This window comes from Carassius carassius, chromosome 1 (assembly GCF_963082965.1).
Source record: "Carassius carassius chromosome 1, fCarCar2.1, whole genome shotgun sequence".
Taxonomy (NCBI): domain Eukaryota; kingdom Metazoa; phylum Chordata; class Actinopteri; order Cypriniformes; family Cyprinidae; genus Carassius; species Carassius carassius.
This window is the reverse complement of record NC_081755.1, coordinates 44,052,391-44,071,845: the sequence shown is the minus strand read 5'-3', so window position 1 is coordinate 44,071,845 and position 19,455 is coordinate 44,052,391. Positions and strand designations below refer to the sequence as shown.

Genomic DNA, 19,455 nt, shown 5'->3' with positions numbered 1-19,455 from the left:
CTGTGGTGCATCACTATTTGAATATGAAAGTACACGTCTTTGCCAAGATCTGTTTCAGTGTTGTCATTCTGAATGCGCGTTTGTGAAGTGCTCAGTTGATGGGTCTCAGGTCCAGACGGAGTCCTCCATCCTTCTTTGGCAACACGAAGTAGCGGCTGTAAAACCTGCTTTTCTGCTCGCTCGGAGGGACATGCTCTATCGCTCCTTTCTCGAGCAGACTGAGAACTTCCTGTCTCAGAATTGAAAGGTTTTGGGGCAAAGTCAGTGACGGGACCACTCCATTGAAGCGGGGAGGTCTGCGTTTGAACTGGAGAGAATATCCATGCTGAATAAATCCCAGTACCCACGGTGAAATGCCTGGGATAGCCTTCCACACATCCAGGAAGTAACACAGCGGACGCGTTAGCTCTACGGCCACCATAGCCACTGATGGCTTGTTTTGACCGGGGCCCCTCCCCCGCGAGGCTAGAAGGTGTTGCCACTCTTGCACCCTCGAGAGGCCATTATAATCATGAACCGATGAAGAGAAAGCTCTTTTTGTGAAAAGATACGTTTTTATTGTGGAACTCAAATTAACAGCATTTAAACACACATTGCAATTGTCGCCCAAAGGAACATGGGGGACATGAAGCTCTTGAACATGGCGCTTGGGGGCGGGACATCCAGCGCGCTCTCTCTTCCTCTTTAACGGCCTGTCAGGAAGACGGCTTGGTAGCCGAGGATGACGTGCTGGCTCTCTCGTGGCGCGGGCTCCTCTTCTGAATCTGATGTCTCATTCCAGGCCCTGACCACTGCTTGTTCTGGCCGAAACGGGCGTTCAGTTTGGGGCGGGGTGCCACGGCGGGCTGTCCAGACGGTCCTTTGGCCTGGTGAGGTGCCGATGAAGAGCGGGACCTCGCAGATGAAGATGGGAGTGAGTGACTAGGCATCACGTGGCTCATCGCTTTGGCACACTTCAGGTCAGTTAGGGTAAGCCATAGGTGCCTGTTAAGGACGACCATGAACCCCATGGAACGGCCGATGGCTTGAGCGGAGCGCTTGGTAGCCATCAGTGCGAGATCAGTTGCCGCGCGCAGATCCCTGATGATGTCAGCATCAACCGCACGCCATCGATGGATTGATGCTTTGCCTGGAACACTTGGAGTATAGCCATGGCGTGAAGAGCAGAAGCTGCCTCCCCTGCAGCAGCATAGGCTTTGTCCAACTGGTGGGCTGTGAACCTGCACGGCTTGGAGGGCAGGCTGCGGTCCAAACCCAACGCTGAGGAAGACGGGCACAGGTGCGCGGCAACAGTTTCCTTGACGGGGGGCATGCGCACATACCCGTGGGCAGAAGCTATCATCCACGAAGCTGACAGCGTCGAACTCGTCTTGCGTCGAACTGTTGCCCGAGCCACTTCCCTTCTGGCTCTGAGGGCATGCACTGGCAGCTCGGAGCAGTGGGTGCACGTGTCATCCATGAAAACCGCCTTGGTGTGGGCGAGGCCCAGGCAGGTAACACAGAACTGGTGAGGGTCCTGCGGGTCAAGGGGACCCGCACAAATCTGGCAAGTAGCAGTCATCGGATGCGGAGAGAAAACGGGTGAGTAATCCTCTAATGCAACTTCCACGATGGTAAAATAAGACTTCTAAGCATGAAGACAAAACTTCTAGCGTGAAGAAAGAGATTCTGACGTAATTTTCGCGCCCATGCAATTTATACTGCCCGCGAACCATTCAGTATTTGCATGCTTCACATCAATTGGCCAGCTGCCCCCAGCTAGCGTTAGCCAATAAGATTTCAGTGAAAGTGGAGAAGGGAGGAGTTCCCATATACGTCTTAGCTGACGTAATGTTGAGTTACCGCCTCGAAAAGGAAACTTCCTCTCCTAGGTTCACGAAAAGGCCGTCCATAAAATGCGTTGCTGTTCTGTTGTAAGTTATCTTAAAGATTCCTAAATGCATCTACTTTCAGAAGGCCAAATAAAGTGCTTGTGCTTTTTAGAAACACAGCATCTCCCTGACAGATGCCTTCTTTCTTTGCATGAACATTTGGGCAGCATTACGCAAATTCAAAGCAACTGTGTAGCAGAGTCTTAACTTTGATAAGAATATCTCTTTGGATTTGAGACCTTAGTCTTTGCAACTTTACAGAACTTCTTCATGCACCAAGAGCTTGTAACACTTCAATATAATAAGGAAATATATATATATATAGGAAAAAATTTTAATCACATCTTATGACTCCTTTAAAAAATGAAAAGATGTGAATGTGAAATTATATCTGCCAGTAGGAGGCATTAAAGGCCACTAGGCTAGCATTATATATTTTGTCCAGCTGATTACTAAAAATATCTCTAATGTTTTCAACTACTTGTAAATCATGAGAAAATGCCCATACTAAACAGTGACACGGGGCAGTGCAGTTGCCTGTCAATGACGTAAGTTACCCTTTGTTACTGCCTTTACTGACGTACAAACCACATGTTTGTTAACAACTTCAACTAGAAAGACATGCCGATCTCGCTTGTGTTATACTCAACAGGTGAGTTGTTTTGATTCGTATTTTTACAGAAAACGTAAAGTACAGACCAAAAGTTTGGACACACCTTCTCATTCAAAGAGTTTTCTTTATTTTCATGACTATGAAAATTGTAGAGTCACACTGAAGGCATCAAGGGCTATTTGACCAAGAAGGAGAGTGATGGGGTGCTGCGCCAGATGACCTGGCCTCCACAGTCACCGGACCTGAACCCAATCGAGATGGTTTAGGGGTGAGCTGGACCGCAGACGGAAGGCAAAAGGGCCAACAAGTGCTAAGTATCTCTCGGGGAACTCCTTCAAGACTGTTGGAAGACCATTTCAGGTGACTACCTCTTGAAGCTCATCAAGAGAATGCCAAGAGTGTGCAAAGCAGTAATCAAAGCAAAAGGTGGCTACTTTGAAGAACCTAAAATATGACATATTTTCAGTTGTTTCACATTTTTTTGTTATGTATATAATTCCATATATAATTCCACATGTGTTAATTCATAGTTTTGATGCCTTCAGTGTAAATCTACAATTTTCATAGTCATTAAAATAAAGAAAACTCTTTGAATGAGAAGGTGTGTCCAAACTTTTGGACTGTAAATTATAAGATCAACAAGATTAGTATAATGGGGCATATACGCCAAGCGCAGGGCATCGCGTCTCTAAACCCACGCGATGACGCGTCTGATCCATAGTCTGATTGCGTCTTTGCATTGACTTTGTATGTAATCTACTCACTTAAATTGTTGAACTCGCGTTAAATCCATGATTTATCTTTCCGTCTGATTGATGGCTGTCAGCGGTTGGATAGAAGACAACACATCCCATCATTCCACGCTCCTTCTTAGCATCATCAAACCACGCGATTGTTATTTTTTTTATAGTGCGGCCTCTCCTGGCAGGTCCTACAACCTGTACCTTTAAGTCACTGTTAAAGTCGTGCCACTCGGCCGCCATCTTGGCAATGCCTCCGGGCAGCTATTTCAGACTAACAAGACCAGGCTCCTATCTAAATGAATGGGCAGAGAGTTAGAACTGCACTTTCACTGGTCACCGGGACCTAAAAACTGCATGTATAGAAACAGAAGTAAAATATGATAAAAATTACTGAAAAAGTTTGATTACTTTGCCCCAAAATCCGGTTTAAAACGCCTTTTCCCCCACAGGTTTTACTCGTATGTCCAAGGGTTCACAACACCAACTTCATTTACGTCTCTATCCAGAATGTCGTTGTCTTTTACTTAGAATGTAAAATAACATATTTGTGGTCAATATAAAATGCTTTTTTTTTTTTAAAGTGGCTTAAAGTAAAGTAAACTACTTTAACTGGTAGTTTGGTGCCTTCACGTTGTTATCACCCTCTTCTATGTGGATTCCATCTGATCTTGCACACACCACAACTCGCTGTCGCCAAATCGTCTCCGCTGTCACAAAACCTCAACTGTTCGAATGCGTCAGTGGAACCAGACCATAGGCTTAAATGTTTCCCGGCTTGACTGTTAAAAGCAGATGATTGGCTTTCCAGCGGGAGGGGTGGGACATGTGCATACAACCGCCATCTTTGCCTTTACTGGTTTTCCTAATATAGTTGTATGGAGGATTGAGAAAGTGGCATGTCTCTTTGTTAATAAGTGAGTCATTACAATTGAAATGAGTCATTTAATAAAGTGATTCATTTACCAGCATCATGGCCGTGTTTGAAATGAAAATCCTTTTTTTTTTTTTTTTTTTTTTTGGAGAAATAGAGCAAAAACAGGAAATATGGTCTCTAAAACGTAATATCTTAAAATCAACTACTTGTTTATTTAACTTGTATAAAATCAATAATACATTTGTAATCATGCTTGCTTTTAGAGAAAAAACGGCACTCTTCATGTGACATTAACTATATTAAATTATATAAATATAAATTTTCGGTCCCACTTTATATTAGGTGGCCTTAACTACTATGTACTTACATAAAAAAATAAGTACAATGTACTTATTGTGTTCATATTGTATTGTAAAACACTTTTGCTGCTATTGAGGTGGGATAGGATTAAGGATTAATTTAATTATAAATGTAATTACAGAAATTAAATACAGATGTAATTACATGTAGTTTTTTTTAATATAAGTACAATGTAAAAACATGTATGTACACAATAAGTAGATTGTTCTAAATTATTAATTAAAATGTAAGTACATAGTAGTTAAGGGCACTTAATATAAAGTGGGTCCACATTTTCTGCCCCCTATCTTAAATTATGTGATAATTCTTAATGCATTTTAATAGACTGATTAATGCATGCAGTGAAAGAACGCACTCTAAGTCCACTCTGTATTTGTTTTCAAATCGCACATCATTAAAACTACAATTACGATATCATAGTATACCACACATAGTGTACACCCCTATGTTTAGATTTTTATAATGCATTGTCTTCTTATCGATCCACCAGTTCACATTTAAATCTCTTCGTGTTTTCAGGGTAAAAACATGGGTCGATTTTCACATCATTTTCAACTCTGAACAAAATAACAGTTTTATTGAAACTGCTTATTCACTCTCTGCCAGCAGGTGAAGCATTTGGTAGAAATATAACTTTCCCCGGTTACAGCAGAACACAAAGGAGCACAGCACTGGACTTTGAACGTGCAGCGCTCGTGTTTATTCAATGAAAACACCTTTTGAAGTTTAATTGTCACAATCAGTTATATAGCAATCCTGGTCTTTCTGTCCCCAAATTTAAGACCTCTTGAAATCATAGTTAAGACTTTCTTGTACAACTTAAGACTTTTTAAGGCCTTAAATTTGATACAACTAAATTTAAGACTTTTTAAGACCCCACTGAAACCCTGTAACACCTACTGAAATACAGAGAGAGAATAATACTCACAGAGCACAAGAGGAAGTTGACAGAGCTCCATACTGACTGAATGATGACAGACAGTTAAAGACACAGACTGTGTTAAAGTCTCAAGACTTCCTGAAATCTGTGGTCAGAGCTTTAGAAACATCAGCACAGACTCAAGACATACAAATGTACCTCATGTGTGACAGAAAATATTGTTTCAGAAAACATCACACAGACATGCAAGTCTTCTACAGAAATGTTGTCTTGATCTATTAAGTATTGATGAAAAGATACTTTACATGTGAAATTAAGCAAGTCACTGTTCATTGCGATTGAACCGAATCATTTAAACACTTGAATCATTCAGGAACAAAACAGCATCATGTTGCTCAGAGACGCAAAAATGGAATTATATTTGTTGTCGAAATAGAGCAAAAACATTCAATATTGTGTCTTAAACGTAAGTGTCCTAATATTAAACTCTTTTTTATCGAACTGCTGTATAAAATCAATATTTATCACATTTATCATGTTGCTTTTTGGTGGAAAAAAACATATGTCTCCGCGTGATATTGATGAATATAAATACATAAAATGCATAAAATAAATACATTTCTGCCCCATATCTTGAATGTTTTGATCATTCTAAACGTGTTTTAATAAACTGAATCATGCAGTGAAAGAACACGCACTGGTCTAACCTACTAGACTTCTTATTACCGTAGCTAAACTTTAGCTAACTTTGGTAGCTCTCATGAGTCATGGATGTTAACAAATTTTGTCTTTTGGATAATTAGCTGTATATCAGAGGCACATGTAGCTTAATATTTTGTTCATCAACATTCTCTCCCACACCATGACAAACACAAGTGGAAAGGGAGGGAGGGCTTCACTTCTGCGGCTCTGTCTGTCTGTCTGTGTGCTTCACTGCTTTGCTGCACTGAGACAGGCATTATATATATATATATATATATATATATATATATATATATATATATATATATATATATATATATATATATATATAAGATACTGTAGCAGGCAGACCACTTACTGTTCATGATGCACAAGCTATTGGAACAAAATCCTCAATATTGATTTGAGGGTTTATATGAGTGTGTTTCTGAGGGGAGCTGACTGTCTTCTGAAAAGTTTACGTGGTATTTTCTTTTTATCTTCTCTGTATAGTGTTTCCACTCATATAATGTTGCCTCCTGCTGTCAGAGAGTGAATCTGCATCTCATTCTGAGATTCTGCTGTTTGTTTCCTTCAGGCATGTAGTATAATTTCACAAAGCTTGTAAGAAAATGTTGTTTTTGCTTCAAATTGGGTTATTATTAAATCAGATTATGTGTATGATTATTATTGTATAACTTAATGATATGAAATGATATGATATGTAGATGAATTATATAACTAAAATTATATAAGTGTAATTACAGCTTTAGGTTAAATAATGATGTTAGACTTTATTTTTGTCTCTTTTAGGAAACAAATCAAAGAAAAAAAAAAAGATACCAATTCTACTGTTTCTAATATTCTGTATGTTGCTCAAAAACAAAATATATTGTGTCCAGCGGAAATTTATTATTATTTTTTGTTTACCCAGTCATTTAAAAATAACACATTTCAGAGCTTTAAAAACAATTCCATAATACTGTGAAACCATGATATTTTTGCTTAAGGTTATCATACCATCAAAATCTCATACCGGCCCATGCCTAGTCACATAAATTGATAGTGGTCACACGCGCAGCTTTGCCACACAGATTTTGATAGGTGGATATTATAATAAAACAGGCAGTTTTGCAAAGAACTAAAAGGTCATTTGTTAATCTGACTGTTTGATGAAGAGTGTGACGAGTGGGGCGGGGCCGAGGGACATGGGAGCGAGGCCGGGGGAGTGATTGGAGATGAACTACACCTGTTCGTCCCACCGGTCTCGAGGCCCATGGAGGAGATGGAAGGATATAAAACTGGAGCGACGACAGTGAAGGACGAGAGAGGACCAGGCCTGGGCTTTTAGTTGTGTTTTGGTTTTTATTTTATGCGCACCAGTCGTCCGTGAGGGGCTGGTGCGCTGTTTTGTGTTTATTTTGTTATTAAAATGTTTTTGATTGTCCGCCGGTTCCCGCCTCCTTCTTCCGGATGAATATGAAGGTTGTTATCGTTACAGTGGTGCCGAAGCCCGGGAGAGGGGGGGACGCGCTGCTGAAGATCCCTCGCCGCTGTGGTGAATCCGCGGTGCCATCGAGCTGGCGAGGAGTGTGCCGCCATGGACGCTCGAGGCGGTGGACTGGAGCGAGTTGCCGGGGACGGGCGAGCTCGCTACCGGCCGCCCACGATGTGGAGAGACGGCTGCCGTCCGTGAGGGAGCGGAGGAGTCGGCGCCGTTCGCCAGGTGGCCGGAGCCTGCTGCCTCCGCCGGAACGGGGAGGAGCAGGGAACGGGGGACTCCTGCCGGCTGCCCAAAACCGGAGGAGCCGTCGCCGTCCACCGGGCGGCGGAGGAGTGTCGTGCCGTCCGCCGAGGGCCGTCCAGTGCCACCGCCAGGCACCGCGGAGGAGATCACCCAGCTGGTGGAGGGCCGAGCAGCGGTGCGTCTGGGAACCGGAATTTTTTTTTTTTTTTTTTCCTCTCTCCCCTCTCTCGTCTCTGTCGCTCCTCCTTCCATCTCCTTTTCTCTCGCCTCGCCTGTCCTACCCCCAGGTTCCCGCAGGTCCCCGGGAGCGGCCCCCCCGGAGGGAGGGGGGGGGGGGGAGTAGAGCGCAGTCTCGGGAGTACCCCCCGGCCTATATATATATATATATAAGATACTGTAGCAGGCAGACCACTTACTGTTCATGATGCACAAGCTATTGGAACAAAATCCTCAATATTGATTTGAGGGTTTATATGAGTGTGTTTCTGAGGGGAGCTGACTGTCTTCTGAAAAGTTTACGTGGTATTTTCTTTTTATCTTCTCTGTATAGTGTTTCCACTCATATAATGTTGCCTCCTGCTGTCAGAGAGTGAATCTGCATCTCATTCTGAGATTCTGCTGTTTGTTTCCTTCAGGCATGTAGTATAATTTCACAAAGCTTGTAAGAAAATGTTGTTTTTGCTTCAAATTGGGTTATTATTAAATCAGATTATGTGTATGATTATTATTGTATAACTTAATGATATGAAATGATATGATATGTAGATGAATTATATAACTAAAATTATATAAGTGTAATTACAGCTTTAGGTTAAATAATGATGTTAGACTTTATTTTTGTCTCTTTTAGGAAACAAATCAAAGAAAAAAAAAAGATACCAATTCTACTGTTTCTAATATTCTGTATGTTGCTCAAAAACAAAATATATTGTGTCCAGCGGAAATTTATTATTATTTTTTGTTTACCCAGTCATTTAAAAATAACACATTTCAGAGCTTTAAAAACAATTCCATAATACTGTGAAACCATGATATTTTTGCTTAAGGTTATCATACCATCAAAATCTCATACCGGCCCATGCCTAGTCACATAAATTGATAGTGGTCACACGCGCAGCTTTGCCACACAGATTTTGATAGGTGGATATTATAATAAAACAGGCAGTTTTGCAAAGAACTAAAAGGTCATTTGTTAATCTGACTGTTTGATGAAGAGTGTGACGAGTGGGGCGGGGCCGAGGGACATGGGAGCGAGGCCGGGGGAGTGATTGGAGATGAACTACACCTGTTCGTCCCACCGGTCTCGAGGCCCATGGAGGAGATGGAAGGATATAAAACTGGAGCGACGACAGTGAAGGACGAGAGAGGACCAGGCCTGGGCTTTTAGTTGTGTTTTGGTTTTTATTTTATGCGCACCAGTCGTCCGTGAGGGGCTGGTGCGCTGTTTTGTGTTTATTTTGTTATTAAAATGTTTTTGATTGTCCGCCGGTTCCCGCCTCCTTCTTCCGGATGAATATGAAGGTTGTTATCGTTACAGTGGTGCCGAAGCCCGGGAGAGGGGGGGACGCGCTGCTGAAGATCCCTCGCCGCTGTGGTGAATCCGCGGTGCCATCGAGCTGGCGAGGAGTGTGCCGCCATGGACGCTCGAGGCGGTGGACTGGAGCGAGTTGCCGGGGACGGGCGAGCTCGCTACCGGCCGCCCACGATGTGGAGAGACGGCTGCCGTCCGTGAGGGAGCGGAGGAGTCGGCGCCGTTCGCCAGGTGGCCGGAGCCTGCTGCCTCCGCCGGAACGGGGAGGAGCAGGGAACGGGGGACTCCTGCCGGCTGCCCAAAACCGGAGGAGCCGTCGCCGTCCACCGGGCGGCGGAGGAGTGTCGTGCCGTCCGCCGAGGGCCGTCCAGTGCCACCGCCAGGCACCGCGGAGGAGATCACCCAGCTGGTGGAGGGCCGAGCAGCGGTGCGTCTGGGAACCGGAATTTTTTTTTTTTTTTTTTTCCTCTCTCCCCTCTCTCGTCTCTGTCGCTCCTCCTTCCATCTCCTTTTCTCTCGCCTCGCCTGTCCTACCCCCAGGTTCCCGCAGGTCCCCGGGAGCGGCCCCCCCGGAGGGAGGGGGGGGGGGGAGTAGAGCGCAGTCTCGGGAGTACCCCCCGGCCTGCGAGGGGCGATGGGGGTATGTGACGAGTGGGGCGGGGCCGAGGGACATGGGAGCGAGGCCGGGGGAGTGATTGGAGATGAACTACACCTGTTCGTCCCACCGGTCTCGAGGCCCATGGAGGAGATGGAAGGATATAAAACTGGAGCGACGACAGTGAAGGACGAGAGAGGACCAGGCCTGGGCTTTTAGTTGTGTTTTGGTTTTTATTTTATGCGCACCAGTCGTCCGTGAGGGGCTGGTGCGCTGTTTTGTGTTTATTTTGTTATTAAAATGTTTTTGATTGTCCGCCGGTTCCCGCCTCCTTCTTCCGGATGAATATGAAGGTTGATATCGTTACAAAGAGAAAGAGATCAAATGTAGGAGAAATAAAAACATAAGACTCCTCAGAAGTGGAATACTATTAATACATTTTTAAGGACTATTATTATATTGTAATGTTTAGTTGACCAATCAGCAGAGAGGGGCATTTCAATCCTGCCCACATGTAGAGATTGAATATTCATTATTTTGAAGTTATTTATTTTCTGTCCCTGAACGTAAAAACAAAACATCAAGCAGAATTCTTGATTTTTAGTTTTGTTTGAGCAAATGAAAAACGAGAAATGTGCCTCTTTTTTTTAATTTTTCAGATTTCAATATTAAATTAAAGCTGCAAGCAGCGATGAACGGGCCCTCGCACCCGGGCTCACCAGCAGCGAGTGGCTTTAATAAAAAGGTGAACAGTGAGAAATATGTATTTAAAGTCATAAATATAATTGGAATATATCAAACTATATTCCATATTTGTGCCAATCTTCCTGTTGCCAGCAGGTGGCGCTATCGTTATAATGGAATATTGGCCTTCAGATGTGTTCAGGCCAGGACTCTTATCGAACATGTGAAGTTTGGGGAAGATCGAACATTTTATGCCTGAGTTACAACAACTTCTCTTGCTGTGGCGAGACATCAAATTTTGTCATGGCACCATGGACACGCCCTTTAGCAAAAACTCAATATCTCCACAATTTAACATTGCACAGGCCTTTAGATTAGACTGACCACAAAAAATACATTAATCTCAAAAAATTTCTAGGAGTAGTTAGTCGCAGTGTAAAATATGTCACGTCCTGTTGCCAATAGGTGGTGCTATGATTATAACTGAATATGGGCATGTCAATCTGTTCAGGTTTGGAGTCTTATCAAACGTGAAGTTTGGGGCAGATTGGACATTGTATGTCTGAGTTACAGCAACTTCCTTTTTCATGGCGAGACATCGAAATTTGTCAGGCCGCCATGGACACGTCCTTTAACGAAACCTCAAGATCTTCGCAATTTAACATCACAAAGGGCTTTAGATTACACTGACAAAGTTTGGTGTTGATCTGAATAAATCTCTAAGAGGAGTTCGTTAAAGTACAACCCCTGGAAATGGCAAAAACGACACAAATTTTGAGAGGAAATTCAAAATAACCGACTTCCTGTTGGGATTCGGATTTCGTACCAAGAGACTTTTTCGTAGGTATTGGTTTGTTACATGTGTGTACCGATTTTCGTACATGTACATGAAACATAGCTCGAGTCGCACTCCATTGAACGTGTATAGGTGGTGCTATCGAGCCATTTTGCCACACCCGATGGAATATTGGCCTTCAGATCTGTTCAAGCCAGGACTCTTATCACACATGTGAAGTTTGGGGAAGATCGGACATTTTATGCCTGAGTTATAACATCTTTTATTCCCATGGCGAGACATCGAACTTCGTCACGGCGCCATGGACAAGCCTTTTATCGAAAACTCAAGATCTTCGCACAGGCCTTTAGATTAGACTGACCACAAAAAAGACATTGATGTCATAAAATTTCTAGGAGTAGTTCGTCGCAGTGTAAAATATGTCACTTTCTGTTGCCAATAGGTGGCGCTATGACCATAACTGAATGTGGGCATGTCAATCTGTTCAGGTTTGGAGTCTTATCAAACATGTGAAGTTTGGGGCAGATAGGACATTTTATGTCTGAGTTATAGCGATTCATTCGGGAGAAGAAGAAGAAGAAGAAAAAGAAACGATACAGATAAAAGAGGGTCCCCGCACAATCGGTGCTCGGGCCCTAATAAAAAAAAAATTAAACTAAAATGAATTACGTAGGTATGCGGACATGACATGTTGACATCACTGTGAGATCAGATTGTTGACCTGTAAACTACTAATCTACGTGAATGATTAAAGAATGCAGCAACGTCCATCACAACTAACATGCACACTTATAACATACCTGTACATTTATCTAAACAATTACATTTTCCCTATACTTCTGTTTCTGTATATATAGTACATTATTTAATGTTTTTTTATTCTTATATTAGTGTTATATTATATCCCTACTGTGTTATTCCTACAGTATGTCTGCACTATGTTTGTACTTTCTTCTACACTAGAAGCTCCTGTCATCAAGTCAATTTCCTTTTGTGTGAAAAACAAACATACTTGGTGATAAAGCTCTTCTGATTCTTATTCTTGAACTAACATGTTTTGTATCTACAGCCAGTAAACTTACTTGCGTTTTTACACATCCTTCTTGGTGGAAAAAAACGTATGTCTTCACGTGATACTGATGAATATAAATACATCAAATACATCAAATAAATACATTTCTGCCCCATATCTTGAATGTTCTGATCATTCTAAATGTGTTTTAATAAACTGAATCATGCAGTGAAAGAACGCTCACTGGTCTAACCTACCAGACTTAAGCTAACTTTGGTAGCTCTCATGAGTCATGGATGTTAGCAAGACAAATTAACAATATTTGTCTTTTGGATAATTAGCTGTATATAAATTTTGTTAATTTGTCCTTCTGATTGGAGTGAGAAAATGCTAAGTTCTGTTTACATGGTGATAAATGGCAGTTGTGGTGATAATATTTAACACCAGCAGTAATAGTGATGCTTCTCAATCACTATTTTAAAAAGCACCAATTACATTTCTTATGTGTTTAGTTTTACTAACATTTCTCATTCTGCATGAAACACTAATAAAACAAGATCCGAAAGCCACTCTATGATCTTCTCTGCACACTGCATGTGGTTTATATTACATCATGGCATGATCAACTTCTTAGTAATTTCTTAGTCAAGCAAACAGTTTGTCTTTGTCAAGTACTTCCTCTTTCACCTTAGTCTCACAGTAAATATTGAAGCATTACTGATACAGGCACATCTTTCTAAACGTTTATAAGAAAAAAATGTAATAACAGTTTTTACTGACTGTCACTGCTCAGTCAAAAGTGTGAAACATACCTGTACAGTCACCAGTTTAGTCTGATTCTCCAACAAATGACTTGAGTCTGCTCATTTTAATGTAGATAATTTATATAAATTAAAAATGATACAATGTGATAACTAATACAATTACTGAATAAATGACTCTTATGAGAAGGTTGTTTTAATGAAACTAAAACAAGCGAATTGAAAAAAAACTGCTAGATCCGATTACTTTTCTTCTCTCTTAGAAGAAAACAAACATAACCCCAGGTATTTATTCAATACAGTGGCTAAATTAACGAAAAATAAAGCATCAACAAGTTTTGACATTTCCCAACATCACAGCAGTAATGACTTTATGAACTACTTTATTTCTAAAATCGATACTATTAGAGATAAAATTGTAACCATTCAGCCGTCAGCTATCCACTGAGGAACAGTTCCACTCATTCTCTACCATAGGAGAGGAAGAATTGTATAGACTTGTTAAATCATCTAAACCAACAACACGTATGTTAGACCCTATTCCATCTAAGCTCCTAAAAGAGGTGCTTCCAGAAGTCAAAGATCCTCTTCTGACTATTATAAATTCCTCATTGTCATTAGGATATGTCCCCAAAACCTTCAAACTGCCTGTTATTAAGCCTCTCATCAAAAAACCACAACTTGACTCCAAAGAACTAGTTCATTATAGACCAATCTCGAATCTCCTTTTTCTGTCCAAGATACTAGAAAATGTAGTACCCTCACAATTATTTAGACCGTATCATAGTTCTGAGACTGCTCTCCTTAGAGTTACAAATGACCTGCTCTTATCATCTAATCGTGGTTGTATCTCTCTATTAGTGCTATTTGATCGACACTATTAACCACAACATTCTTTTGCATAGACTAGAACACTTTGTTGGCATTAATGGAAGTGCATTAGCATGGTTTAAATGGTACATATATGACCGCCATCAATTTGTAGCAGTGAATGAAGAGGTATCATATCTATCACAAGTGCAGTATGGAGTACTTCAAGGCTCAGTACTAGGGCCGCTACTTTTCACGTTTTACATGTTATCCTAGGGAGATATCATCAGGAAACATGGTGTTAGCTTTCACTGCTATGCTGATGATACTCAGCTCTATATTTCTTCACGGCCCGGTGAAACACACCAATTTAAAAAACTAATGGAATGCATAGTCTATATAAAAAAATGGATGAGGAGTAATTTCTTACTGCTAAATTCTGAAAAATACAGAGGTGTTAATTATAGGACCTAAAAACTCTGCATGTAATAACCTAGAACACTGTCCAAGACTTGATGGCTGCTCTGTCAGTTCTTCGTCATCAGTTAGGAACCTAGGTGTGCTATTTGACAGCAATCTTTCCTTAGAAAGCCACGTTTCTAGCATTTGTAAAACTGCATTTTTCCATCTCAAAAATATATCTAAATTATGGCGTATGCTCACAATGTCAAATGCAGACATGTTAATTCATGCATTTATGACCTCAAGGTTAGATTATTGTAATGCTTTATTGGGTGGTTGTTCTGCACACTTAGTAAACAAACTACAGCTAGTCCAAAATGCAGCAGCAAGAGTTCTTACTAGAACCAGGAAGTATGACCATATTAGCCCGGTCCTGTCAACACTGCACTGGCTCCCTATCAAACATCGTCTAGATTTTAAAATATTGCTTATTACTTATAAAGCCCTGAATGGTTTAGAACCTCAGTATTTGAATGAGCTTTTGTTACAATATTATCCTCCAATTCTGCTGCATTCTCAAAACTCAGGCAATTTTATAACACCTAGAATATCAAAATCAACAGCAGGCAGCAGATCCTTTTCATATTTAGCACCTAAATGCTGGAATAATCTAACTAACTTTGTTCGGGAGACAGACACACTCTTACAGTTTAAATCTAGATTAAAGACCCATCTGTTTAACCTGGTTTACACATAACACACTAATATGCTTCTAATTTCCAAATCCTTTAAAGGAGTTTTAGGCTGCATTAATTAGGCTGAATCTGACAAACTTCCTGTGTCTTTTGATGATCTGAATATGAAAGTATTCATCCTTCAGATCGATCATGAAAAAACAATTGTTTGATTGAATATGAGGTAGAATAGATTGTACCGTCAACTTCTTGAATTTGCAAGATTGAGTGCAAGATTCAAATGGAGTAAATCTAATAATGTTCGTAAGCTGCCAATCTTTTTTTTTTTTTCTTTGCACAAAACATCGGCTGTAAAAACCTGACTCCATCTGAGAGGGGTGTACTTCTTCTATAGCCCCTTTTCTCAGAAGAGATGACATCTCATCACAACACTGTGGTTTCTTCTAAACTCATGATTGTGGGAAGAATCCCGGAGAGGAGGCAGGCCTTTTCAAAACTGAATGGTGTACCCGTAACAAATTGTGTGGAACACCCATTGCAGAATGTTGGGCAAGCGTTCTCACGCGGCCTGAAAAAGCTTGAATGGTTTCAAGACCTCCGCCTGTGGCTGTGATGTCTCCACATGTTAGAATTTCCAAGCATGGAAAGCTCACAACATCCATAAGCACAGGAAATGCATGTGTCAAGGTCACTGTGTTTCACTGTATATGATCCTGAAGCTTGTGTACAACAGGATTTATTCTAACAGGATGCACATTGAGCCCGCTGCTAGTGAGAAACCGGCAGCTTTCTGGGCCATCATAAAATGAGCTGTCTTTGCCACAGTAATGAAAATCCACTTACTTATTACCAAAGCTCTCTATATTTTGCTGTTGATCATTAAACCATTACTCTGCCTCAGAAGCCTGTCCAAAATCAGTTTCAGGAGGTGCCTTCATGCAAAAACGCTGCCAGCAAAGTCATTGCATGATACAGCAGCGAGGCAGCAAATCGTCTGTGTTCACACCTCCACCGTTGAGAGTGTCAAAGTGGCAGGAAGTCATTAATTGTCAATGTGAGACAGCATTGAGCAGCGGCGAAGAGCGGTGCGGCGCTACTTGGTCGTTGAGAGCATCGAGGAGAGTTGAAATCAGGGCAACTTTATGGTATTGAGCTATGACGCAGTTTGGCCGCAACCAATCGGAATGTAGAAGTCCACTGCTTGAGAGGATTCATACAGCTCTGACCACATTAGTTCCCAAGCAAAATATAGGACAGGTTGATTATTGCTGTGGAGGATTTGCAATAATCTATGATGTGTCCCTGTTTGCGTACAGGGACATAAAACATTTAATAAAAATTATATATGTGGACCAAAGTGTCTGAGATTGTTCATGTTCCTGGTGAGTTGCTGATGTGCATTAACGCTATAAGATTAATAATCTAATGATATAATAAATAATAGTACAGTAGTCCCAGTATACTTTTGAACAAATTTCCTTGATTATACTTGCATTAAGTAATGTTTATACTTGATTATATATACTTAAAGGTCACGTTTTTCGTGTTTTTTTTAAGCTTTGGTTGTGTTTACAGTATGCAATATAACGTGTTCATGTTTCGCGTGTAAAAAACACAGTATTTTTCACACAATTCACTTATCTGTATACCGTTGTTTTCACTGTCATAAAAACGGGCTGATGACTTCCTTGCTCTATAAAGTCCCTCCTTCAGAAATATGTAATGAGTTCTGATTGTGCCAGCGGTTCCTTTGTTGTGATTCGACGCTGCCCTCCTGGAAACGGGATTGGGCTAGTTTTGGAGTAGTTTTGAGAAGCATGTGGGCAGGATTTGTTTTGAAAACCTGGCATTCCTGATCTGAACACACATGCTGGAGATGTACTTCTAATCACAGGGGTGCCACTGTCCCACTGTAATCACTGTTAAACGCACCAACTTAAATAATAAAATACACTTACTGGTTGTGGTCCATAAACAACGCCTTCTCCAGACAAAGAGGGAACTGCTCCATCTTTCAAGGATAATCTTTATGCGAATCCGGCATTAAACTGATTGAGATTGAGGAAGCTGTCCTCAGCAAAATTTGCTGCACATAGTGGATTATTATTTTCGCGAACCGACTTAAACATAAATTGTAAGCATTGATCTCGAAGTACAGCGTCCCTGGGAAGCCCAAACAAAGGTGATTGGACTCCGAGATGAAAATAACAGCATTTCGACGACATGGCGACAAACACAATCTACAAACGCAACTCTTCCTCTTCTCTGTGAGAGCGCAACAAGACCACTCCCCCTTTTTTGTGTATTCCTGTGGACAGGGGTTAGTCAAAAAACTGTTCTAGTGACGTAATTAATGAAGGAAGTAGAGAAATGTAGATGTTCGATGTAGGCGAATTCTGTTAAATAAAATATCTCGCTTGGCATTGAACTTTCAGCTTTAGAATATTACAGATATCGAGCATCGCGTTAGTTCAGTCAGGCCATGTTAGTCATGCTTGCATCAGCTGACAGTCAGCTGTTCCTGACGTGTACCAATCCAGTCTTGACACCTATCACCGGTCTATTTAAATTCCCATTCTTCAGTGTCTCTTCCATCGCATTGCTGCTTGCAATTAACTCCCTCCTCCAACCCTAACTCCACCAACTGAACCAGTAATCCGATCTAACTTTGTTTTGTCTTTACAGTCTCCTCATTGGAAGCAGTCTTTCACATTTTGTTTACTTTACAACTCACGTAATTGTGAATTGTAATTATATATATATATGCTTATAATGGTTCTGTTCTGTACCCCAGGGGGCATGGACAGGCGTGTGGAGTGTTGCCCAAAACATAACCATACCGCCAACACTAACTGTAACAACAACATTAAACACTAACTAAAGTTTGAAACATGGGATCACGAAGAACGGGACCTTTAAGTAACATTTTCAATGCAGAACTGTTACTTGCATCAGTATTCTTACAGTGCTTTATACATTATTAGGTAAAGGATCTTAATACTTCGTCCACAACAATATTCAATTAGGTTAATTTATAACGTTACCCTTATTGTGGTTAGTCTGCACAAGATCAACAAGCTTGTTTGCTTTGCAGGCACTTTAAATACAAAATAAGCATTCGATCTACGTCAGAGCGTCAGAACGCTCACAAATCTTTCTGCAGCCTTGTGAGCAGGGCGGCCAGAGTGATTTTTGATGCTCTCGACAGCGGCAGTGTGAACAAAGTTTTCGGATGCAGCCTAAGTATACATATCTCCGGATCTCACGAGAATTAGTGCAATTCTCACCTATTCTTTTATGAACACAGAAGATTCAAACATATTCAATCGCTCGCTTACTGCTTTTTGCATGCAATAGTAGGGAATTATGTCATTTCGGAAGCAGAAAAAGACTTTATGAGCGAGTAATTAAGTTATGAGTTATGTTTTTTTATCAATTTGTTGAATATTGTATTTTATAAATAGATTGCAACAATTTTTACTAGAAACTATTATTTTACTAGTTATTTTGCAAGTTACTAGCATGTTGTTACCAAGTGACTAGCATGACTAGCATGTCTCTAGCATGTTGCTAGCATGATTAGCAAGTGACTAACATGTTGCTAACATATTGTTAGCATGATTAGCAAGTGACTAGTATGTTGTTAGCATGACTAGCAAGTGTGATGGAAGTCTAAAACCAGCAAAAACCAGTTGATTCAGTAAAAAAACAGCAAAAACCAGCTAAGACCAGCGTGACAATAGCTTGGGAAACCAGCCAAAGAAACCGATCAGCTTAGGCTGCTTTTAGCTGTATTTTCAGTAGGGAGTTTTAAGCTTTGCTATTGGCAGTAGACAACTAAAAATCATTATAAGTCTTATTATCTAAAATTTTCACCCCCTAAATGAAAGTCTATGGGACTTTAGGTGGTTTTAGTAGTCTGGTTTACAAAAAACATAACCCGGATGAGTTAGAAAAGATATAGCAACATGAGTCAGACCAGTCTGAAGGTCTGACCCGAGTTTGGTGGTTCTAGCTTGAAAGCTCTAGGAGGAGATACATTTAAAAATGTTGTATCAGAAGAAGAAGAAGTTTAAATACGATTTCAGTAAGTTGGCTTTTTCAAGCCAACTTAATAATAAGTTTAAATAGGATTTCAGTAAGTTGGCATACATAATAAGTATGTGAGATAATAATAGTACTGTTTTGCCTACGGCAAGCACCACTAATAATTACAGTATATTAATTGACATGTAAAACCTGATTGGCTTGACACTGCAAGAATGTTTTAACAAAGCATCAGCTCCACAATAATTTAAAAGGCACTGCTTTTTTATTTAAAATAAATAAATAAATTAACAGTTCAAAATATGAAAAACATACAGAGCGTTACAGCAATACAAGTCATGAATAAAGAATAA

The 19,455-nt window shown here is 40.8% G+C and overlaps 2 protein-coding genes across 9 annotated transcripts in view; one reads left to right on the top strand and one right to left on the bottom strand.

Moving 5' to 3' along the window:
- The window catches only part of LOC132151994 (high affinity immunoglobulin gamma Fc receptor I-like), a 98,519-nt gene extending 92,960 nt beyond the window's left edge, over positions 1-5,559 (bottom strand). For all 4 annotated transcript variants that reach the window (XM_059560599.1, XM_059560609.1, XM_059560619.1 and 1 more), the window contains exon 1: positions 5,390-5,559. In XM_059560599.1, the coding sequence (XP_059416582.1) occupies positions 5,390-5,420 (31 nt within the window). In that variant the 5' untranslated portion in view covers positions 5,421-5,559. The remainder of the gene's footprint in view (positions 1-5,389) is intronic.
- Positions 1-19,455, top strand: part of LOC132151902 (Fc receptor-like protein 5) — a 628,771-nt gene that overhangs the window by 324,961 nt on the left and 284,355 nt on the right. The window lies entirely within an intron of this gene.